The following is a 25368-nucleotide window of genomic DNA, read 5'->3' as shown; positions in this document are numbered from 1 at the left end:
CACCGCCATCTCCACCGACATCTCCACCGCCATCTCCACCGTCATCCCCATCGTCATCCCCACCGTCATCCCCACCGTCATCCCCACCGTCATCCCCACTGCCATCTCCACCGCCATCTCCACCGCCATCTCCACCGCCATCTCCACCACCATCTCCACCGCCATCCACAATAGCATCCCCACCACCATCCCCAGCAGCAGTAGCAGCTACACAAGCAGCATCCATCATTTGTTGACGTCGTTATATTTTACGAGCAGCACACAAATGATCCCTCGTGCATGAATGTCAATGGAGGTGTTTCTCTGTAGCTGTTTTGGAACTCTCCCACTGTTTGCACACAGCAGCAGCATCCAGGCACTACCTACCGCGGTGGCACATTTTAACTACCTCGCCTGGTATGCAGGAGGTTGTGGGTTCAATCCCAATCCTGACTCCTGTATATTTGGAGTTTACATGTCTCACTCCCGGAGGTGGCGTGGATTTTTTATCCGGGTCCTCCGGTTTTTGTCTCTCACATTTATTAACATGCATTTAGAATATTTGGCTGCAATACATTCCCACGTGATAATCCACTTAGTTATATAATTTTTGGTCAGGTCGCTTCTGAAAAAAAGCTATATAGCTTAATGGGCCTTTACCTGATTGATATGGGATGCTGCCACGCTGTAGGAGTTAGCACACTGTGCTTGCAATCAAAAGGTCGGCCAACATCCCCTCTGCACCTCCCTCTTAAGGAGGCCCCTCTGCCAGCAGTTGCATGAGCAAAGCAACTCCAGGGCTGCACCTTTACCGAATGCATATCTACACACGCATATTGAACTGCCAGTCTCTATACAACACTGGCACGGTGACTACTCGTGAGCAGAAGGCCATGTCTTCAAATCCTGCTCAAAAATGGACCATCTGTGATTGATAAAATGAATACCACGTTGCGAAGAGTCAACGGTGTTCTATGGAATGCCTCGCCCCTGTCCAAGGAATGTGTAATTTCCACCAGTGGCTCAGGGCTGTAAACGGGAGATGAGAAAAATCTTATTTGAGTGGAGAATCCACTTTGATGTTTTTGACCGCACCCCGCTGCTGCCTCTGGCTCCAATCTTAATTGCATCTGTCTCAGTCTGTGATATATATATACACAGGGCACACGTATATATAATGCCTATTTACGATGCCGTTCATCACGGATGCCCTGACAAATTGTACGACCTGACGCACAACCGTGCGTAGTTTTACCGCGCAGTCCTGGCGATGGCACGTTGCGATGTCATCTTCCCATCGACACTTCACAGCACTCACGTGGGAGGGTCACAACGAGGAGAGATTACAGATTGCAGATGGGGGTTGGGGGAGGGAGACATTTGAGGACAAGTGGTGAACGTTTGGCATTAGCAACTTCACCGTGCAACGGGTGGCAACGAAGTGGCTTATCACGTGGAAATGTAGAGCAGCCAAATACTCTAAACGCGTCTTTCCAAATGTGGAGGGGAAAAAGCCGCAGGACCTGGAGGAAAATCCACGCGACCATGGGGAGAGAGAGACACGCGAACTCCAAATATACAGCAGGCGTCAGAGTCGGGAGTATCCACGACCTCCTGTATGTCAGGCGAGGTAGCGAACATCTCGCCACAGCGTGGTGCCTTGCAGGGCCGCCGTGCCTTTTAGTAAACATTCCCGCACTGCCAGTGTGCACCGTGCTGGCCCTGCTGGCTTCATGACGCCTCTCGTGTTGCCGTTGGTTTGCGTCTCCCTCCCGCGAAACCGCCGTGCAGATATCCAGATTTTTGCCGTCTCCCCGGTGCCCGGCGTCTCGGAAGTGCTGCGCAACGAACGTATACCGGAGAGAATCAAGAGCTTCTACCGCGTCAACAACATCTGCAAATTCCGTTACGACCGGCCCCTCTACAAAGGCACCAAGGACAAGGAAAATGAGTTCAAGGCAAGATGAGTAGCGTTTTCTTGTCTGTGAGCCTGAGAGCATTCTAAAAAAAATAAAAAATTCCGTCAAAAAGAAATAGGCCGGTGGATGGGTGGATAAATATATAAATGCTGACAGTGCCCATGAATCAGCTGTGAGACCAGGCCTCCTAGGTGGAGGCCGATTAATATGACTTCGATCGGAGAGTCACCCGCTCGTTTTATTGGCCCCTGCTGTAGCTGCCCGGGTGAGGGCCTTATTCAGATCGTCTCCCCTGGAGTGGCAGCGGTGGCATTTGGCCTCGCCAAGGGAGGTGAAGAGAGGCCGCGGCTCGTCGCTGACCACATCGGCCCCACCGTGCGTGGGCCGGGCTATGCTGGAAACAAAATGACAACAATGATGGCCGCAAATTATTGTGCCGTTTCACGAGGAATCGGACGCACGGGGGTGTGCTCCATTTCCACTTGTGATTGAATAAACAGCTCAGCCTGTCAGCGTCAGTAGAGGTTGGCTTGAGCCTGTTCCTACGGGCCAATAGATGAATATCCGTGAGGCGTTATTCACGTAAATTTACTCCAGGAGAAAAAGCAACTGGAGCTATTTTAGTAAAATCTGCATGGTAATTGAATAACACCGAATATCTTCCAATCAGTTAATCTGATTTGAACCACTGTATTGTGAATAATATTTAGGAAATGTACGATTAATTCTTGTTGTTTCAAAAATATGAAACTAACAGATATTAAGTCCTATAATTGTCATTTTTTTCTTTTATAATCACAGAATCTCTGGGTTGAACGAACCACACTAATTCTCAAGCAGCCTCTGCCCGGAATATGCCGTTGGTTTGAAGTTGACAAGAGGGAAGTGGTGAGTCTAAAAATTATGAAATCCGTCGTACCTTGTTTTGTTTTAAACGAGGTGTGGTGTTCTTGTGGTTCCACAATAATACCTCTGTTTTGACAGTGCCAGGCCAGCCTGGCGCAGGTGAGGAGGTGCCAGATGGTTTTTCCACTGTATAAGCTGAGCCACGCCGCTGACATGACACAGCAACGAGTCGAGACGCATGCAGATGCTGCGGTGACGCTGTGTCCCTGCAGTGTCCTGACTGACATCTCACACAGTGAACGCATCATATTCTCCGCCTCTGGCCCTGATTGGCCCCGAGCGAGGTTCAGCTGTATTGTTAAGCCAATGTATCACAGTTTGGGTGCTCGCTCAGTAATGCAAATAATAGCCAGTGGAAAACCACCCGGATAAAAGGGAGCGCCCTGATTTGGCTCGGCTCAGATGCACCAGTGGAAAAGAGAGGCATAGGATACAGGACGACAACAACTTTGAGATGTGCTGCGTGGGAGGCGCGGTACAAATGTTACGTGATGGCTACGACAACGACGATGATGAAAATGATGCTGATGATTCGTTGCGCGGGCGATCGCAGGCGGAAATGAGCCCTCTGGAGAACGCCATCGAGGCGGTGGAGAACAAGAACACGGAACTGCGGCTGCTCATCGGGCAGTACCGCACTCAGCCTCCACACAACCTCAACCCCCTGAGCATGTGCCTCAACGGCGTAATCAACGCGGCCGTCAACGGAGGCATCGCCCGATACCAGGAGGTCCCAATTCACCTTCAGTGCACCATCCTCGATGTGACGCAGTCCGGATCTCCGTGTCTTAGCGTCGCCAGTGGGGCCTAACCCCATCGTAAATTACGTCGTAGCATCGGATGGGTGGTGGCTGGGCCCAGTTGTAGCTCGTTCGCCGCTCGCTGCACGGCTTCGCGATTATAGATGCAGCGGCCGCTCTCGTTAATCCTGGGGGTGTGAAATGTAAATGGTGTGTCCGTGCAATCGCTTGCGCACGCTACTGATGGCGAAAGGGCCTCGATTGAACCCTCGGGGATACTCACCGACCCCCACCAAACGTGGCGGTGCCAGTCGATTTAACGTGAACACGTTTATTCTCAGTTCAACACGTTGGCTTTCGCGACCAATATTATCCATAATAGAGGGTTTTTTTGGGGTTGGATCGCATAAATACAAATGTGTCGTTAAACCCGCCACCACCCGACACAGCCAATTAGTAAGGTTTGTCACGTAAACAGAACGTGCTAATTCATTACTAGTTCAGCACACCGGTGTGTTGGAGAGTAAACCCACAACATTTACAATTCGAGCACAACGTTTCGTCAGTATTTACAACCAGCCTGATGATGCTAGTTTGTAATTACTGGCGACACAAAGCACTCGAATTGTAAATGTTGTGGGTTTACCCGTTTATGCTGTCGGGCGAACAGAGTCGGGGCAGATTGAATAGACGCGACCGACATTTCAACTGCTGTGCTGGGAGAACGAATTTACAGCGTGCTAACCATTTACACCCAGGGCAGCATCTCTTTACAGTCTGAACATAATTATTTAGCAAAATAAGAAATTATACTGGTAGGAACCTCCTGGTTACACCAGCCCACAGGGGATTATTGTGTCCGTCCGTCCGTCCGTCGTGCATCCCAAAAATGGGAGGGGTGGGGCTGGGTGGAGAGGGGAGTGTGGGGAGGGGTTGGGTGGGGAGGGTGGGGAGGGGCTGGGTGGGGAGGGTGGGGCTGGGTGGGGGGTGGGAGGGGTGGGGTGGGGCTGGGTGGGGAGGGTCTGGTCACCCCGTGGTGCCCTTAAACGTTTAACCTACTCACGCCGGCTTGTGCCCGCCCTCACAGTCGGCCATTTTTGCGAAATACACCACGCCGCCATTGACCCTGGCCATTGACCGAGCAACCCAACGTTCCTACCATCTCCCTCCGCAGGAATGTGTTGAAAAAACGTAGGAAAATAGACAACGGAATGCACCTCGCCGTGCTGATTGCCCTTTGTTGTAAAACCCTGACGCTGAGCGCCTGCGCTATGGAGGTGACGGCTGTAATTGTTATTATCTTGAGTCAAGGGTGATGCGTGGCTTAAGTGAAAGCGATTTAATTAAAGGTGGGTTGTTTTTTTGCTTTGTCACCCGAAAGGCATTTTTCGACAAAGAGTACTTGGCAACCCACCCAGAAGACGTGGAAAAGATTGGCCGCTTAAAGGACGTGATGCTTGAGCAGGTACAATACCGCTGTTGCCCATGGGCGGCAATGCGGCGCAGCAGTAACACTCCTGCCTCGCAGCAAGAAGGACAAAGGTTTAATTCCCAACTCGGATGCATTTCTGCGTGTAGTTTATATGTTCTCGCCCCGTTCTGCATGGGATTCCTCCGGGGTTGTCTACTTACATCCTTGGGGCTCGCCTCAGTGCTTCCTCCCATGATCCAATAAAACACACAATGGATCTGGTATTGGCCTAAGATCCCAAAGCTGAAAAATGTCTTGAAATTTACTTAATTGAGATGAACAACAGTGTAATTATGATAACAATTCAAAGTGCACTATTATGTACGATATAATTATGTCATTGGGTCTTGGGGCTGTCCCAAGACCATCAAACAAAGACGATCACAGCATTGCGCTCATTCAGATGCGCTTCTGCGGCCGTCTGGAATGCTCTTCCTTCCGATATTAGGAAGTGACTGGAGCTGTGCACGTTTAAATCTAGATCGAAAACGTATTTTTTTAGAATAGATGTTTTGTGTTTAGTTTGTTATCCTTCCCCCGCACCTCGGATTAGCACGGTTAGCGACATACTGTGTGAAAGAAGTTCAACTTACTTACATACATGTCCTACTGTGTTGTTCTTTCACGAGTGGTGTGATTCCTGTGGCCAGCAATTCATATGCAGCGTTGTCTCACCACATCCATTCCTAAGATAAGTATTCAGATTCATTGGAAATTAGTCATTTGGCTCACCGTTGTGTCGAGCAATTGGTATGGGAATTTACAAGAATCAATTCATTGTTCAAATCGCATTGTAATTTATTTTAACTGGTGCATCAAGAATCTAACCAAAGTTTTATTTTCGGTCAACTCCATTGAATCAAGCATTGGCATTGGGACTCAATAGATAACAAGAGTAAATATGTGGCGAACAAAAGAAAGCTCGCCAAAAGAAAAATGGCTTGACAGTTTGTATCGTTTGACACGATAATTATGGTAAGTACGGTTAGATGACTGGCAGACCCACCACTTGTACTTCAGGTCACCACCTGCCCTGGTTTTCCCAGAATCATCCTTGCCCGGCCACCTTTGTCTTCCCTCTACCGATATTTACACTCCATTCTAGCTATTTCATTCAGTCTAATTCGACTTGGGTTGAGTCCCAGGACCGGTTCAGGCATTCGTCACCGATGTTGGCCACGAGTGGGAGTCAAACTTGTGTCGCTGGGTTCGTCGCACGGTGCAATTAACCCCTACATTTCTGATCTCCGCGATTCACACACTCGCACACACGCACGGTCCACGTGACGAGCCATTGCTGTTCCGTCCAGGTGTACATCCTTGGGGCTGGCCTCAGCGTCCACGAGCGATTTGTACACCCGGAGATGCGGCCCCTACACCGCAAGCTCCTGGAGCAGTTCCAGATGATGAGAAGCAGCCTGGCCAGTCAGGTTCGTTCGTTCTATCCACCACCGGAGTTTCCCGCCACGTGCTCCATTTAGTGGGAGCATTTGAACACATTTCAAGCATGCCACTTACTGCCACGCCACGCTACTTCCCCACTCCACAAGTAAGCGAACAAGTCTCAGCACGGGCAGGAGGATATCGGAGGGTAAAGGTGGCGGCAGCTTTGGCCCAACCTTTTGGAAAGTTTAAGCGAGCCGTATAATGACAATAATTTGGTCTTTTGCGCCATTCTCATAGCGCAAGGCTATCACTAAGGCGCGATGTTTCACAGTCCGAGTCTCGTCTGCCAGACGTGGGCGACGTTGCTACATTGTTTTTTTTACCCAATTAAGTAATTTGTACAGAATTTTTTAAAGGTAGTAAATTTGACACCAGCAAACTTTACCGTATCTTTTTTTGGAATAACGTCACGGATTTGTGACGTCCAATGTGAACAAGACGGCTCTTATGCGTGGTAAATTACACCCGCAGTGTTAACCAGGGCGGCCCTCGAGCTTGAACCACGAACCTCTGCGACAAGCGGCAAACGCACCACCGCTCGGCCATGTCACCATGCACATAGCTCCATGAGCACAAGCGGGTCGTGTTTAATCGCAACCCGATGCGTCGCGACATGCCTACAATTAACATTGGGTGTTAAAAAGAAAAAAAATATCCACGCATTTACAGCACTTACTGAATTACTTCTTTTCTCTTTTGTTTTCCACATTCAGGACTTAATGTCCATGGGCAGAATCAGTCCGGCGTTTGCCGCAAGCTTGGGCCAACCCAATGTGTTTTCCCCAAACAGCATGAAGATCTTCAACCGACAAAGGTCAGTATGGGTCAGCGATTCCGCGCTTGAAACTCAATCCTCGGCGGCTCGTTTCCGGTCATCGTCCTTACAGGAGGCTGTGTTTTTTGCACCTTACAGCTCGCTCAGCCTTCCAGGATCAAATCGCGTTTCATCATCTTCACTGTCGTCCCAGGCTTCTGCCGAGACTGGGAACATGGCAGCCCTCTCCGACAGCCTGGTACGTACAGTAGCACACCAACGAACGCGATCACCGCCACGTCCCTCGTTATTTGTCGATGTCGCTATGTTGACGCACGTCACAAACCAAGGTTGCAAGCGTCAATGCGTCCGCTCTGTCCGTTCCGTGGTGTCACGATAACTGACCACCAAAGATTACAAGTCCATCAGCCTATAGGACCCTTCGAACTATACTTTTCCAACTGCGTTTGTTTAAGCAGACAAATTGCACCGCCGGTTTTTACTTTCTAAATTTCATCACCATCGTTTGTGTTGGTCCAAAGGGCCCATAAGCTGATGTACCTAAATGTGTGTTTTTTTAATGTTTCAACTAAGATTGAAAGCGATAATGCATCCTGTCTGACCATCTATCCATTAATTTGTCTGCCTGCCTGTTTGTCTGTTGGGGGGTTCCCAATTACTCTCATCAAGATGCGAGGGTGTTATAAGCACCCTTAGAAGAATAGCAAAACACAGCAGAGCTCTCACATCCATGGACAGGGGGTGGGAACATGTCAGAGGGAGGAGAGGAGGCAAGGAGGGATTAGTTGAGAGGAGGGGCCAGGGAAGGTTGGAGGAGGAGCAGGGGGAGGCAGAGAGGAGGAGGAGAACAAGATGGTGGCCGAGACTGGGAGTACCACGTGTGAATAAAGAGAACCCTTCCCCGTATCATCATCAATTAGACCTCCTTTGCCAGTACCAAAATATTATTATTGGGTTTTTCACCTTTTTTCTGGCAACAAAACTGCAACCTTTTTACGAGGATTCATGTCTTCATTAACCACAATACTTGCAGTCAAAATGCAAACAAAAAACATCCTGTGATAATATATGCATTTTTCGATTTAAAGCTTTCGTGACTGCAGGGATTCATCTTCTTGGTTCTTTCGGTAAAGTCACGTAGCAGGGAAATAATAAAATAATAAAAATAAAACATAATCAAATACAATTCTCACGACGTTTCGGCCACAACGCAAGCAGCCGTCCTCAGATGAAGAACAGGTCTGTCGGAAAGACAGCCTTTGCCAGTACCAAAATATAATAATGATGTAGATGCTTACCCCGAGCCTTCATTACTCTGATAGTGCATTGTCTTTGAGCTGTACGCCTTTTGGCGTCCTCTGGCCGAGCACCAATTGGGTCGAGGCTCAAAAGAAAGCCGTCCCTTGGTGTGGACCAATCAGTTTCAAGGACAATGCATATATTATCATAGGATGCTTTTGTTTGCATTTTGACTGCAAGCATTGTGGTTAATGCAGACATGAATCCTTGTAAAAAGGTTTCAGTTTTGTTGCCAGAAAAAAGGGGAAAACCCCTATTATTAAAGTAGCAGCTGTTATGGCAGTAGCTGTTATAGCCGAAGATTTTACAGCGGTAAAAAGGGGAAAACCCCTATTATTATAACCTTCCCCGTTTTGTTGTGCCTCTGTGTTCCTTCTTACCAAGATGTCCCAATCGGAACGACATTTAGCCTCAACTGTGTTGATATCAGGGACTTACCCAATAGAAAAGCAGCCAAATTCATCAAAGCATTGCCCAAAACCCGTGCTCGTCAATCAGCGCCAGATAATATATTTATTAGCAACTTTGCAAACGCAATTGCGAGGACAGATACTTGTCATCTCTCGTACTGGAAATAGATACTTCTGCGGACAAACGCGTGTCGAGAAACGTTTCAAAATCCATGCGTTTGCATGATTCTTCATCCTTGTTTTGAATCCTCGTTATCTGAACGGCTGTGCTGAAACACGTGTCTGCATTATGCTCACCATTACGTCTGCCGCTCGGTCGTACGAGTGGATTGTTCCTCGGTTCAGGTTGTGTTTCTACCCAGGGTAATTGTTGTGATTAGTCGTGATTAATAATTGAAGTTTTTATATTTTTAATGAATGATGGCTGATATTCCACACTCCATATTTCTTCTCTGCCGTTTGGCAATATGCCTACTTATGCATCATATTAACTGGGATTTGTCTATTAATGTCAGCCCGTGCTGCAATGGACTCTAAAGAAATGCTCTTTAAAGCTCACAACGCACAAGCAGAGTGCCTTAGCGATAAGAATAAGCTTTTGCGTGATAAGAATGGTAATGCCGCAAGTACAAACTACTTAAAAAAAATTGATTCTCATGCTGCCCTAGGTTGTGATTTTTTACTTTGCTATGAGACTTGAAGAGATTTCACATTATAGCATTCATCAAAATAAGCTAACACCGGAATTTTGAAAAGTCGCAGAAATTATGGGCGCCTAAAAAAAACTGCTTGCACATCCGCACGTGTCATCATCATCATCATCTTCTGCCAATGTCCACTGCTGGATTAAGACCTCCACACTTCATCGCCTTCACTCACAGCCTGGCGATGCCACAGAACAACAAATGAAGGGACAGAATGTCGCAAGCTAAACGGAGCGTTAGGACGACATTATGATGCAACTATCAGTTCTGACACGAGATGATTATAGTTGAACTAAAAACTAAACTTTTTTTTATTTTACCAGATAGGGCCCACTGAGCTATATCGTTATTTTTCAGAAGTGGCCTGGGCCACAAATTATAGCTCAACGAAGTGGCTTACCATCATGTGGAAATTTGATAGCAGCCAAATACTCAGTGTAACGATGACTACTAACTACGGCTGCTCCCACAGTGACTAACGCAGCGCATCCGTTGGCTTTGTTGCTTTCTTCCTCTACAGCAGCCAAGCTCTTCATCTTCAAGTTTGAGCTCAGCCCACTCCGTGTCCGCACACATCATCAGCTCCGCTCCGTGCAGCGCCAGAGGTGACGAGTCCACGCTTCACACCTGCAGTGGTATCATCTTGGGGCTCCACGGTGGCGAGATGTTAACTACCTCACGACGTTTCGGAGGCAACACAAGCTTCCGAAACGTCGTGATTTTTATTTAATTTTTTATTTTACTTTTATTAATTTTAATTTTTTACCTACGTGACTTTACCGGAAAAAACCTAAGAATATGAATCCTTGCAGTGACGAAAGCTTCAAATCTAGAGTTAACTACCTCGCCTGGTATACAGGATGTCGTGGATTCGGTGCCGTGTTCTCATCGTGGTCGCGCGGCGTTTTCTCCGGATCCTCCGGTTTTTCCCTCCACATTTACAAACGTGCTTTGAGTGTATTCGGCTGCTATAAATTTCCGTACGATAAGCCTCCACACGCTGTTGAAACCGAGCTATACAGCTCAGTGGGCCTTACCTGGTAAAATTGAAATAGTTTAACACGTAGGCTTTCGCGACCAATATTATTTCATAATAAACGTTTTTGGGTTAGATCGAGTTATTTATAAATGTGTCATAACCCTCCACCACCCGACACGGCCAATCAGTAAAAAAAGTGTCACGTTGACAAAAGACAAATAGTTCACTACTTTAGCCCACCGGTGTGTTGAAGAGTGAATCCACAACATTTACAATTTTTGAGCACGGCGTTTCGCTGGTAATTACATCCAGCATCATCGGGCAATTTGCCAGAATAGTGAAGCCCTCCACCTGCTCCCGTCTTAAATAGAGCAGCAGGGTGACGTCATCATTCAACCCAATTAGGTGCAGAGATCAGAGAGACATACAGAGTTGTCTCTTTCTGCTTGTGTGTCTGTCTGTGCGTCTCCGTGTCTGTGTTTTGTCTCTCTCTCAAATTTAGTTCTACCTGATGACGATTGCCTGTGTTGCAATCGAAACGTCGCACTCTATTATTTATTTTCTTTCTACGTGACTTTACCGAAAGAACCAAAGAGTAAGCACGGGCCTATACGTTTGTTTCATCAAAGCTATGTATTTGTTAACTTACTTTTTTTTTAAATTATCATTGAGAACCAAAGGGGTGCAATGCTGCAGTAAAGGTTAAGAACCACTGATATCGAGGGTGAGCTCACACTAGTGGAGGCTCTTTCTGCCAGAACTCGCGTGAGCAAACGAACAAGCAATTACAGGGCTGCACCTTTTTTTTCCCTTTTCCCCTGTGGCACACCATTCTTTTATTTTACTTCACTTCACAAGAGCCCGGTAGAAAGCGTGAACCGGAACAAGGCAAGGGGGTGCACAAATTCCGCAGACCCGAAGTCCCCCAAACTTGGTGTTCCTGGGTGTGCTGGGTGTAAGGGGATTGGGTGAAGATTGGTCTCATTGCCCCATCACTCACGTAGGGCACTGCGAGCGGGGATAGAGGGTTTTTTGTTTGTTTATATGGGGAAGGGAAGACGAGGGAAGATGGACAAAATTAAGGGGGGAAATGGGTGGACGGAGCGCCGGGCGGGTAAAACGTAGCGAGTTGGCATAGTACGGGGCACAGATGGTGCATCGGCCAGTCATCTCAGTAAGTCAACCCATGGCACCTGCTGAGTCTGTCCCGTGACGTTGCCTTAAAAGTGCACATAGCCTGGCACAAGCGCCGTGGTGACATCACCACCACTTAGTGACGAATTGCAGTTGTTGTCATTGTTGTCGTTGCACCGTGAAAACAACGCGCCGGCGTGTGTCGATGCGTCGATGAAGGCTCGCCCATGCTGTCGGACAAGTACCGCCACTGCCGCGACCCCACGGGTCTCTCGGCGCTGATGCGAGACCGTCCGTGCAGCGCGGTCTTCCCTGTCATCTCTGAGCACGGCCAGGTGAGGATCTCGGCCTAGTCCCCCCCCGCTCTCCCCCCCGCTCTCCCGCCCCCCCCGCCCCCCCCGCCCCCCCACTCTCCCGCCCCCCCCGCCCCCCACCCGTGCTTGGTGTTGCCACCTCCTGGGCAGAGGTCGCAAACGGGGTTTGATTCCCTACCCGTACCCGTACCCTACCCGAAATGAGTGACAAACCTCTACTCACCAGTGACTCATGGTCTACCCGTACCCGGCCGCACCAGGGTCGAAAACGGCTACCCGTACCCGGCCGGGGTAGTCGGGTAGGGTATGGGTATCGGGTACCCGGTTGCGACCTCTGCTCCTGGGTGCAGATAAAAACGAAACGTGCGAAGAGTGGGGCACTGCTTGTAATGCATTGTCTTGGGTGGTGTGTGTTGTTGTTGTTGTTCTTGTTGTCACCACGGGCGGAGTTTGCGGGAGAGCAACGCCCTCTCCAAACTGGATACCTTTATTAATTTATTTTGAGGGGTTTATAATTAAGATGTTTTGTGATGAATTCATTATATACGCCCGCGATTCCTGATGTGAGGGACAAAGCGAACCCCTGCACCCCGCCCGCCCCCCCAGCAAATATGGAAGTCAAACTCTGCCCATGATTGGCAAGCAACTGACAACGAAAGGGACGTTTAATGTCCTGGATAGGGAAACAAATGTTCATGGTCAGCTATTGATTTTCGCTGATATCATTTTAATTATTAGTACTGCTACGCATGCCATGGCTCACTCGGGCTCCATTTAGTGACGTGATGAATTCTCACTGCTCAGGGTTGAGATTTTTACTATTTAATGATGATGGCTGTTCAGCCTCCTGTCCTCCACTGCTGCTAGACTGACCGCTTTCCAATTTGTATCAGACTAACTTTCTCCTGGTTGACGGTGTGACACAAGAGAGTGCGATAAGTAGGATTTGGTCCTAACTATATTTGGAGTTTGCATGTTCTCCCCGTGGTCACATGGATGGTTTCTCTGGGTCCTCCGGATTTTCCCTCCACATTGAAAAACATGCATTGCGATTATTTCGATTATTTTGCTGCTATACATTTCCACATGATGAGCCAATTACTTGAGCTAACATTTTTTTGCCAGGTCGCTTCTGAAAAATAAGTTAAAACCTCAGTGGGCTTTACCTGGTAAGATAAAAAAAAATAACTTAGTTTTCTTTGTATCTTTTAACTGATTAGTCTACGTTTCCTATACTTTTCGTATCATTTGTTGTGGCAACGTTCTGACGCCGTGCCCCTACTGGAAATCTGTGAAAAAGAGCTTTATAGCCCATCGGTTTCCTCCATTACAAATATATATTCTGATTCTAAATTGCCACGAGCCTTCGCACATGATGCCTGTCTCCGCAGTCGCGGTTTGTCTGGTAGTTTTGAGGGGTGGTTGGGGCCAGAGTCCAAGCATTCCTCCAGCACCAGGGCCTTCAGTCAATGACCGTGGCTCACAGGAGGCTAGTCGTGCATGCACCGATCGTCAAAATTAAGATTTGAATTGGAAATGAAAGTCCTTCTTTGCTCTGAAGGAGGACCATTGCCCAAATTGTCACCTTTTGTATATGTGTTCCTTTTACGGCCACAGTGTGACAATTGTGTTGATATTATTGGTTCTTTAGGTAAAGTCACGTAGAAGGGAAATAATAAAATAATGAAATATAAAACAATAAAAATTCTCACGACGTTTGAACTGCAACACGAGCAATCACCATCATTATTATTATTTCCCTATTATTTACCTTCTACGTGACTTTACCGAAAGAACCAAGAATATGAATCGCTGCAGTCACGAAAGCTTTAAATCAAAATTGTGTTGCTATTTCGTTGTGGACCACTGCCAACACAGCATCACCACATAATTAGTTAAATTGACAACAGTGAAATTACAATCAACTTTTAACAAATCGCAATGCTCAAGTCCATCAATCAAAATCCAATTTCCAAGCCCTTCTTGCCACTTTCTATTATTGTCTGTTTCATAGAGAACCATCGAACGTATGCTTTGCGTCTCGCTTGTATTGCCCGTTTCGTATGTTCTATTTTAATCCGTACCGCCCGGCTTGTTTGTACTGCAGGTGGTCACTCCTTCACCTCGCTGCAGCCTTTATCTCGTTTTGAATTATCTGCTTGTTGGCGCTGTTCTCTGTCGGTTCGATTCCAGCAGCCACCGGCGATGCACAGGGCTTTAATCCAGCAGGTGACAGGATCAGGAAAACTCTCCAGTGATCCTAACCTCTCCATGGCTGAGCGCGGTGAGTAGAGAAACAAAGACGAGCGTGAATATACGTACGGTGGCTGAGGATATGCTGATGACAACAAATTAGTGCAAGCCAGTATTTAATATCCACGTATGATAATAATGATTCAATTTCTCTAGCGCTTCTCATCAAGGATCTCAAAGCGCTGTACAGGACACAGCAGCAACAGCAGACACTCAGCAGAATTACTCTTTGGTTCTTTCAGTCACGTACAAATAAAATAAATAATAGGATACACAACGTTTCGATTGCAACACAAACAACCGTCATCAGGTGTGAAAGAATGCAAGCTCCGAGAGAGACACACATATATAGAGAGAGAAACATAGACACGGAGAGAGACATACACAGAGAGAGAGACACACATGGGGGAGAGACGCACAGAGAGACACACGCACAGAGAGAGACACACACAGAGACACACAGAGAAAAAACGCCTCTTTGGAGAGGCATTATATAGAGAGGGGGGTGGGACACAGAAATAAGCAAGTCAATGAGAGCGGCAGGGTGAGCTTCAAATCAAGTTTTTACACAGCATAATAAATATATCATGAATACATTTTAACAATCCATTTACTGCATGCACTAAAAGTTTAATTAGCGGATGGTATGAATAGGTTTTAAGACTCATTTAAAAAAGAATTCCACAGGCTCAGAGAGATCCTGATATCTTGTGGAAGAGTGTTCCATAGCCTGGGAGCTACACGGAAAAAAAACTCGGTCACCCATATCCCGAAGTCTCGACCTGGGAAATGTATCCTGAGTGTGCTACCGGCATCATGTAATGACTTGAAGTATCCATTCGGAGCTCTCACAGGGCAGTGATAACCTTCCTGTTACTGGTAGGAACGAAGTGGACCAGACCACCAATAGATTAATGTGTCCGTCCGTCCGTCTGATTGTCCGTCTGTCCGACAAGATGGCCGCCCGCTCCCCCTGTGATCTGTGAACTAAACAAGATGGACGTCGCTTCCGGCGCCTCACGGCGAAACTTTAAACTTCGCTTCAAATTTACTTTATTGAAACGCAGCACGTTTTTTTAACACAGAGACAAGATACATTTATCCCAGGACTCAACAAATTGATCGTTTGGAAATGAAAGACTACAAGTCTTTAAATCTCACAGCGTTTCTTGTCAAAACAAACACTTTTAATTAACGTTACACTAGAATACAGTATTTTTTTCTTTAACTCCTCTATACCCGGTCGATATCCCTGTACCGGTACTAAGTATTATTCCTACCAGCCCACCCCGCAGGGTCCTGTTATAGAATAACCCATGGAAGTGGATATCACAGAACTACCCCTGAGATCCCTTCAAGTAACCTCCAATCCACACGAGATGGCAAGGCCTCTCCCGTGGGCTCTGCCATAAGAGGAGTGTTCTTCGCATGACAGCAGTCGAAACCCATGTTTAAATTCTCAGAGCGGGATTTTTTTCCCAATGAAATACAGTTGCAAATTTAATAGGGTCGTTTCTTTGGTGCAATCATTTGAGCCCAGGCTAAGAACCGTCAGCTCACTGCATTTGAGCCACGAACCGTAAACAACTATTCATAAACTCTCTAGAGTGGTGCAGAATCGTTATACGGTTGGCTCTCAGGTCCCCTACGCTGATCTGAGATGGATCACAAGGCAACGTTGCACCACACCGTCGGTGGTTGACGCCGATCCTCAATTGTTGCAGCTGTCCCAGCGGCGCCCAGCAGCTGGAGTCTGGACAGCGGCACCAGGGACATGTCCATCTACATGAAGAGCAAGGGGTCTGTCCTGGGGCCTCCTCCCGTGCCCCCCAGGGTCGGACACCCCGGTAAATGGGCGCACGTGTGACACGCGGAGTGCTTGCCACAAATGAACACACAATACCGTGTTGATCTCGTCAACGGCTTTTGGCTAGCCGTCGAACAAAGATGGCCACCACATCACGTGCTGTCAGATGGGCGATATTAGGAAGCCACTGGAGCTATGCACTTTCAAATCTCGATCGAAAACTAATTTCTTTCGAAGTGCTTTTTATGTTTAGTTTGTTGTCCTTCCCCCACACCTCCGATTAGCACGGATGGCTACATACGGTGCGAAAAAAGTGCAACATACAGTACGTACATCAGTGGTGTCGACACGGCCGAGCATCAGCGCGTTTGCCGCTTGTTGCAGAGGTTTACCGTCAAAGGCCCCGGCCTCCTCGGTTAACCGTAATGTACCACGCGACGTTTTTGAAACCGAGCCAACGAAGTGTTCAGAATATTCCTTAGCAGACCACTCAATTGGATTAACCATTTGCAACGTCGGCTGCCCTGTGGGCAGACTCACGCCCTCCTGCAGACGGGTGTTGTGGTCACCTTGCACCGCGCAGGGACAATCTGCCATTAAATGCACCTCCGATTAGCATGGTTGGCTACGTACGTCACGAAAGAAGTTCAACATACATACATAGATTAGCAGGTTCTCTGGGCAAAAAAAACCACTGCAGGTTGAGACGTATCGTTAGCTTTGTGGGCACAACATGATGATAATAATTGTATTTAAAAACAGCATCGTTGATGAAAATCACGACTCAAAACGCTGTAGAATTTGTAACGAGCACAAACGAGTGGGAAGGCACCCAGAACCGGCGCCAAGAACAATCAACTGAATATTATGAATGCAATATTTATTATTAGTATGCATATCAGCCCCAGGTCTCCCGCGCACCCGCGAATCGAGCCAAAGTCTTACCTGGCGTCGGCGCGATGGAACCGTTCACGTCAAATGATTTATCGCCTGTGAATTCTCTGTCCCAGGAATGCTCCCCATTGGGTTTGAGGCGTTCCACCAGCAAATCACTGACATTCCCCCAGCACTGCCCATGCGTAACCTACACAAGGTACGTGTGTCTGCAGTCGGAGACCAAAATTGTAATCGTAGCGACTGATGGTTAAATCTTCTGACTCATCGTGGACATCACCCCTCCCAATTGCCCTTGCCGTGATTGTGACCGCGTTTGTTTCGCATTGCCCCCCGTTGTCATTTGTCGCCGTCACCATTCGTGCGGCGGCAATTTACCGGTCGTCGCTACCGCACCTTTTAACTTACGCGCATTTGCCATAATGACTTCTAGATTTGAAGCTTTCGTGACTGCAAGGATTCATACTCTTAGATTGTTTCGGTAAAGTCACGTAGGTAAAAAATAAAACATTAAATTAAAATTAATAAAAGTAGGTAAAAAATCAAGCATTAAATTTAAATTAATGAAAGTAATTTTAATTTAATGTTTTATTTTTTACCTACGTGACTTTACCGAAAAAACCTAAGAGTATGCCGTAATGACATTGCGTTCACGGGTCCATGAGAACATTATCATGCTTTCTTGATCGTACGTGGTTGATTGTGTGCTAATGCGGGACAATATTGTTATCGTATTGTTATGAACAAACAGTACATCTTAAAGGCTTTGTCCATGCGGTAATAACTAACAGCAATGTAATTATTAGAATGATTTGTTGATCTGACTCATTACCGAACAAAAATTGCCTTTCGGTGGTTTGGTGGCTCAGTGGACTGGACCTCAATGCCTCCGGCAAGGTTCTTTGCCACCATCTCTGGGACCCTGGCTTCTGCTCAGGCTCAGGCAGGAGCGACAGGAGCCAATTCTACTCTGGTAGCTGCTCAAGTATCTCGCGCGTGCACCGAGTCCATGTCGTAAAGCCTTCTCCCCAAAAAAGTTTCGTATCGACCCCCCCACCTCCTCAAACCGGTGTCGTCAGCTTTTGCCATGCTTGCTGAGCAATGGGAAATCGATGGAAGGAAATTTCATTCCTCTCCCCACCCCCCACCTCCCACCCCCGAAAAAAAACTTTTGGAAAGAAAGTAACACGGTCTGCTTTCCTAACATCTCGTGGTGGCGAGATGTGAACTCCCTCGCCTGGTATGCGGGAGATCGATCCCGACCCTGCCGCCTGCTGTATATTTGGAGTTTGCATGTTTTCTCCCCGTGGTCGTGTGGATTTTTCTCCGGGCCCTTCGGTTTTTCCCTCCACATTTGGAATCAACGTGCATTTCCAGTATGTTTGGCTGCGATACATTTACACGTGATAAGCCACTTCGTTGAGCTACCATTTGTGGTCAGGTCGCTTTGGAAAAAGAGCTATATAGCTTCGTGGGCCTTAACTGGTGAAATAAAAAAAAATAGTTTGATATTTCTCATAAACGCAATAAGTTGCCCTGAGTGTTTTCCTGGTCCTATTCAGCTGGCCCGGTTCACATATTTCACCGTACCTCACTCTGTGTCACTCCATTGCATCGTGCTAAGACCATGCCCACAGAATCACCAGACCTCACTCTGTTAGTGTCTGACGAAGGGTTAGGAGAGCTGGGAAGTGAATTGTTTCAAGGCCCTTTCAAGTTGGATCAGCTTTCTCATCGGCAGAGTGTCAACCATCCACGCCCCTCCGCAGCCCACACAGACACATTGTGGACGTGGGCGGTGCCCTGCTCGTTCACGGCTCCCGGTGGTCAATATGTAGATTGCAGACAGGGTCCCAATTCTAGATTTGAAGCTTTCGTGACTGCAAGGATTCATACTCTTAGTTTATTCGGTAAAGTCACGTAGGTAAAAAAATGAAATTAAAATTAATAAAAATAAAATAATAAAATAATAAAAAATAACGACGTTTCGTAGGCTTAACGGGACAGGGTCCTGTTAAGCCTACGGTCCGTGTACCACCGTGTAATTAAAGGTTTCACCGTCGGTATAATCGGAATTTACGTCACCTCGCTGAAGAGAGAAAACCGCAGACTCCAAAAATGCCATGAGTTTTATCCAAAATGCCGTGGCTGTCTATTAGGCATGCCTAGACAAGTTGGGGGCTTTTAGACACCCGTGACACCCACGGTGGCTGCTGCGCGCATGCTCCAGATGCAGAGGTCGCAAACGGGTTTTGATTCCTTACCCGTACCCGTACCCGGCCGCACCAGGGTCGCAAACGGCGACCCGTACCCGGCCGGGTACGGGTAGCCGTTCCCTACCCGTACCCGTACCCTACCCGAAATGAGTGACAAACGGCTACTCACCAGTGACTCACGGCCTACCCGTACCCGGCCGCACCAGGGTCGCAAACGGGTACCCGTATCCGTACCCGGCCGGGTACGGGTAGCCGGGTATCGGGTAGGGTACGGGTATCGTGTACCCGGTTGCGACCTCTGTCCAGATGAGACGCCCACGTCGAGTTATATCCAACTTCGAGCACATAAAAGCATATATCGGCCTGCAGAACACCATTCCTTTGTCTTTATTCGTATACTCCTGCGGCAGGAGAATTGATTCGTTAACATTTATGGCTGCTGTCAATAAGTGCCAACTGTTTTGTGACCATGGTGTAGCATAATAATTGTTATTCTCGGGTTTTTTCGGTACTTGATGCAGCAATCGTGCTGTGACGGTTCCACCTAAAGACGAAAGCTTGTGTTGCCTCCGAAACGTCATGATTTTTATTTTATTTTTATTTTATTTTACTTTAATTAATTTTAATTTTTTACCTACGTGACTTTACCGAAAAAACCCAAGAATATGAATCCTTGCAAGTCACGAAAGCTTCAAATCTAGAAATAATATTTTTTTTTACCCTTTTATCTGGCAACAAAACTGACACCTTTTTTACAAAGAGTCATGTTTGCATTGACCACAATACCTGCAGTCGGAATGCAAATAAAAAGCATAACTCTGATAATGTATGCACTGTCCTTGAAATTGATTGGTCCACACCCAAGACAGCTTTCTTTAGAGCCTAGTCTCACATGGTGTTGGACCAGATGACGCCAAAAGGCGCACGCACAAAAAAAAGGTGTCAGTTTTGTTGCCAGATAATAGGGTAAAAAAACTATTATCATATTTTGTTATTGGTAAATGAGGTTCCAATTGTGTCATGGTGTAGCAATTAGCGAATTTGGCCCTTGGTAAACTTATATTGTGTTTGCGTCCAACTGCATTACACTGGCCCTGGAATTCCAGCGCGGCCTGCAAATGTTTCCAAGCAAAAGCTATCGCGTGCGATACTGCGCGTAACAATCCTGCCAGAGAACTCTGCGAGCATGCAGGGGCCTTCACACGACACGCGTTCCGGGTGTGCATGTCCACACGTTTCTCTGTCCTGCTGCAGCACGCTTGCACACGCAGGGATGTATATTCACCGGCTGTAATTCAAATCCAACACTTTCTGTACGTGATTAGAAAAAAAAACCCCGTAATAACGTGGAATGTGTGCCAGCTGGAAACAAATAGAAATAATAAGATGCAAAGGTGTGTGCGACTCACGAACAGCATGACGAGGTTAAGTGCATTCTACCAGCAACGTGGCGGCCACACGATATGCACGCAAGACAGCGGCAGTCGTGCCTATGTGGAGTTCGTGAGCGCACCTTTGCGTGCTGTTATTTACACCGGCTGCAAACGAGCGACGAGACGGAGGGAGAGAGAGAGAGAGAAACGAGGACCGGTTGCTTGTGCCACAGATGTCCCTGCGTTCGCTGGCGGGCTCGCCGACGGGCCAAACGACAGCCGCACGCGACCTCAACTGCAGCCACTCCACCCTGTCGGCGAGCGCCAGCAGCGGAGTGTCCTCGCTCAGCGACTGCGTGTCGCTCGCGGGGGGAGCGGTAGCGCCCGGCGCGACACCCCAGGGCGGTGAGGTCCCGCCGCTTAAGGACGAGGCCTCCCCGCCAGAGCCCGACTCGGGCGCCCAGCCGCCGGGGCCGCAGCACCAGCGGCACAACAGCGGCGGCAGCAGCAGCAGCCACCACAGCCACCACCATCACCACCACCACAACAGCAACCACCACCACCAGCAGCAGCAGCACCAGCAGCAGCAGCACCACCACCACCACACGCACCCACACCACCGGCAGCACCCACCGCAGCCCCCTCGTAGCCGCTCGGAGCCCAGCACGGTGGGGCAGCGGCCCACCACGCCCCGCGCCCGGACACCGCAGCCGTGCCGCGACGGCGCCGGGGGTGGCGGCAGCTCCAACCGCAGCGACAGCAACGACAGCAACGACAGCTCCCCGAGCAGCAGCGGCGGCGGCAGCAGGCCCAACACCCTGCCCAAGGCCAAGACGCTGTCGCCGCAGACGTCGATGTACAGCGAGAGCCACCTGTGAAGGCGCCGCGTAGAATTAGAGAGGAAATGTTAAATCCGGCGGTGACGGGAGAGCGCGCTGTCGATCCAGATCGGTCCCGTGAATTTCAGACGGTTCGTCATGCGCCTCTTGATTTAAGCCACAGTTAAAAGGTCTGGGTTGTGCCCCGTGATTACGTCCTTGCGCCAACTTCTGGTGAGAAGGGCCTCGGCTAGAGCAAGCTCTAGTGAGCCCCTTCTCGAGGGTGTTTTTGGCCTGCTCTTCCATGCTGCCTAGATGTCTTTGGATACGTGGGAGTACCCACACTTTGTTCCACCGCACGCGGCCTGACGATCGACTAACCGCGGTGTGACCCATTCATGCAGGTGGGTGGACAAATGTGGGGGGGATTTGCGAAACTTGCCCCGTCATTTCAACTTTAACCACAGCGCTCGCGTAAATTTACCGCACGAAGGAAAGATGGGTTTATGTTTTTGGTTACTTCTTTGACGAATGTAGTTGTAGAATTTATAGGTATAAGCATAGGGCATGAGGTTTATTTATTAGTATTTCTGTCATGAAATATTCATGGTAGGTTTTTTTTTATGGCCAGATATGGACAAGGTTGAATAATAAAAACAGAATGTGTTCAATAAGAAAGCACAGCATGACTTGTGGCGAGAATCAATAATCTGCTGAATTGTTTCATAAAAAAAGTTGCCTTCTCCGAGTGGACCTTGTTAAAAAAAAATATCAAAAGGAAAAAAATACCACAGGTACGCAAAATTTAGTTAACATCATCAAGAGCAAAACATTTCTGTGAACCCGATACTGCCGGTTTTGTGTTCACATTTGTTCACGAGTATAAACACTGTAAAAAATCGAGTGAGACATTTGCTCAAAATGTAAAAAAAAAAGCTTGCACCTTGAATGTTAGTAAATATTAGATTGTTTTCTCTCCGGCAGATCCGCCAATTCTCCCTTACGCGTGTCACCGTTAATATGAGCTCCCTCTTCACCAATGCTTTTCTTACAGCGGTAATGCACTCGTTCATGGTGTCGCTGTCTGTGCGCGGTCGGCTACGTACGGTGCGAAAGAAGATCAACGTACGCTGTTCTCGATACAAGTGAGAGAGGTCTGGGTTTTTTTCGGGTTTGTGTTTTTTCCGAATGCTGCTGGCGCATCACAACGAGGAGAGAGGCAAGAGCCTGGAGGTAGACAGACAAGGCGCGGAATGGTTTCGTGTCGTTTGCATGCATTGCGCTGTGTTCATCCTGCGATGTTGCAGATTGCCTTTGAGCGTAGATCTCTCTGTGGCTTTTCTAAGTTGGTGTACGTCGTCTGCGTCTGCTGCTGCTGTGCTTGCAGTAGCGGGAGTAGAATCAATTTAAACATGGTGAAACATGCTTCGTGGGTTAACGTAAGACTCTTATAAACCTAATTGTGGTTGTGGTAAAAAAAATTCTAAACATGTTTTTACATATTTTTTCGTGTTTTAAGTTTAATACCTGAAAAGTTCCCAGATGATGGCGGACGTTTAATTATTTATCATTATTATTATCATCACGTGTCATTTTTACCACTGGTAAAAACGTTAACAATTGCTTTTGTATTTTAAAGTGGTTAAAAAGTGGTATGAGTTCATCAGGTTGTGTAGTAGTTGCTATTGTTCAGCCACTGAACTCTGAATATAACTACTGAGCTTGTAATCACGTGACTTGGCAGTGGTTAGGGGTACTGTAAAAATTAACAGCGTTCTATTCTAGATGGTAAGCTACTTCAGAGTTTATTTCCCACACGAAACAGGGCTCTAGAAATGTTTTCTAACCAGTGTTTATCATGTCATTAGTGGTATGTTTGAGTTTGCGTGTATTCTTGATTTATGTTTTAAATATACATTGCTAAATGCATTATAACATAAACTTTGAGCAGTGAACATAATAAAAAATTGGGTTGGGTAGAGTGAATTCATGAGATCGTAAAGTAAACGGCACTTTAAATTTGTGTAACATTTTTTATGCAAACAAGAAGAATTTATAAAGAAAAACATCTATTTACTTTGTGTCATGGTTTTAGAAAAAAAATTGGTGTCGCATTTTATTCACTGGCCATGACGGGTGTAACGATTCGGGGCCCCCCTCGCGAATCGATTAATTGTCTGTGATTCAGAATCACGATTCGATACCATAATCAATTTGTTTTGTAACATTGCAGTGAATGTAGTGGCCTCTCGTGGCTGCAACAGTCACATGAACCCATGGCCACAAGCAACATAAACTATTGGTTAAACGTCAACAACAACATCTACGTATGTCAACTTTAAATCATTAGTCATGGAATCGATGCATCGTTACACCTCTCCTAGCCACACATCCATTTGAGTAGCAATCTATGAGTAGTTTTATCAAGCATTCATTCAACCTACATCTCTTTAAGAGGGATTCAACGTATTCTCTGTTTGCGTGACACATTCTACTATACACCGTGCTTTAATTAATATTCCTATGTCAACGAAATCGCAACATTTAAGTTTTAGTTCAAATAAATGATTGTAGTACGACCTTAAAACTGTAACCCAAAAAATATTGTGATATTAACAATCAAATTACTGGGTTAAAGTTAGTGATCACGTCCCGTATGCTGAACCTTTTGTATACCTACTTGCCCAGTGGAAGTGGACTGAAATTTGTACAGAAATGTTTGTAACCCTCTTTCTGCATTGCTGTACATTTTTATCTGCCTGGTATTCGCTTAACATGACTAGTTTGCAGTGACGTCTAAGTGAATATGCAGTAAATTGGTGCATGTTCCGTGCGGTTAACAAAAGCATTTATTGTACAGTATAGTTTTACGTATATTCTGCACTTTGTTAAAGGTTTCTACAATGTTATCGGCAGGGCAAAGAGGAGCAATGGTTTAACAACACCTCATTTCCTTTTGGAGTAAAAAACCTTTTCATTTATTTTTTTACATTAAACAGTAAAATCAAAACAAACAAAAACACAAGTGTGCATGAATGCTCGAATTTAAAACTGCCAAGACATTGGTTTTTACTCCAAACTTGAGTGTGATCACCCCCACCCCCTCCAAAAATGCATGTCAATGCTGACCTTCAAATGCAATCACATTTCCTCACCGCTATTTTTTTTCTCTCCAACTAAACCACAATTTGGCACGCACCAAAGCCAGCATTCACAGCTAATATGAAGTGCACATAATTTTTGCAGTTTTTATTTTTAAGCGTTTTTTGGGTGGGCCCATTGTTTCACTTCTAGGCTCAGGGTGCCTCCGGCGAGTAGCACACACAGCGTCGTGTGTGCCACTGCACATTTCGACTGGGCCCTGCTGCTTGCGTCCAGGGCCCAGCATTGCGTTCACAATGCTCGAGTTGTACCCCTCTCCCTCCCCCGGCCCTCCCAACCATCTACCGTGCCATTGGTATCTAAGCCATTGACCTGATCGTAATCTCGCCCGCTGGTTCAAATTAATTCTCCATGGCAAGACATTTCGGATTTGACTTTTCGGATGCGTTTTACTAAACACGGTTCGTTGGGGCGGAGGACTGCTATGCCTGAGTGAGAGAGACATGAGAAGAGTGGAATATTTGTAAAAGATGACTGTTCGCTCGTGGGGAAAACAAAGAGTTGTATCATAACGGTGAGCTGTACAGTGCAGTAACTACTGTGTTATATCATAAATCTAATAAATCTTAGCAGGAATGCTGATTAAAAAAAATTGACCTTTGCGCATGTCCATTGCAAGCGTACTGCTACCTAACAACCGCTTTCTCTCTGCGTGATCGTGGCTGGCCCTTTGTGGGTCCACTGCTGGATTAGGGCTTCTCCCACAGCGTGGGGTTAATAGGGGATAATTATTGGACCATAGTTGGCCGCGCTGATCAATGCCGGTAGA

The 25368-nt window shown here is 47.1% G+C and overlaps 1 protein-coding gene across 10 annotated transcripts in view; it reads left to right on the top strand.

The window, feature by feature from the left end:
* The window catches only part of DOCK3 (dedicator of cytokinesis 3), a 225305-nt gene extending 200114 nt beyond the window's left edge, over positions 1-25191 (top strand). For 7 of the 10 annotated variants that reach the window (XM_078874837.1, XM_078874834.1, XM_078874841.1 and 4 more), the window contains 13 exons: positions 1771-1937; positions 2700-2786; positions 3358-3534; positions 4926-5009; positions 6326-6445; positions 7175-7275; positions 7375-7474; positions 10170-10254; positions 11982-12097; positions 14270-14360; positions 16054-16176; positions 17147-17229; positions 20853-25191. In XM_078874837.1, the coding sequence (XP_078730963.1) occupies positions 1771-1937; positions 2700-2786; positions 3358-3534; positions 4926-5009; positions 6326-6445; positions 7175-7275; positions 7375-7474; positions 10170-10254; positions 11982-12097; positions 14270-14360; positions 16054-16176; positions 17147-17229; positions 20853-21497 (1979 nt within the window). In that variant the 3' untranslated portion in view covers positions 21498-25191. The remainder of the gene's footprint in view (positions 1-1770; positions 1938-2699; positions 2787-3357; positions 3535-4925; positions 5010-6325; positions 6446-7174; positions 7276-7374; positions 7475-10169; positions 10255-11981; positions 12098-14269; positions 14361-16053; positions 16177-17146; positions 17230-20852) is intronic. The other 3 variants (XM_078874835.1, XM_078874843.1, XM_078874842.1) reach the window with 2 other exon arrangements.
* The last annotated feature ends 177 nt before the right edge of the window (positions 25192-25368 follow it).

The sequence above is a fragment of the Lampetra fluviatilis genome, chromosome 40 (genome assembly GCF_964198595.1).
Source record: "Lampetra fluviatilis chromosome 40, kcLamFluv1.1, whole genome shotgun sequence".
Lineage (NCBI taxonomy): Eukaryota > Metazoa > Chordata > Hyperoartia > Petromyzontiformes > Petromyzontidae > Lampetra > Lampetra fluviatilis.
The sequence above is the reverse complement of the archived record's forward strand: the minus strand, read 5'-3'. Positions and strand labels throughout refer to the sequence as shown.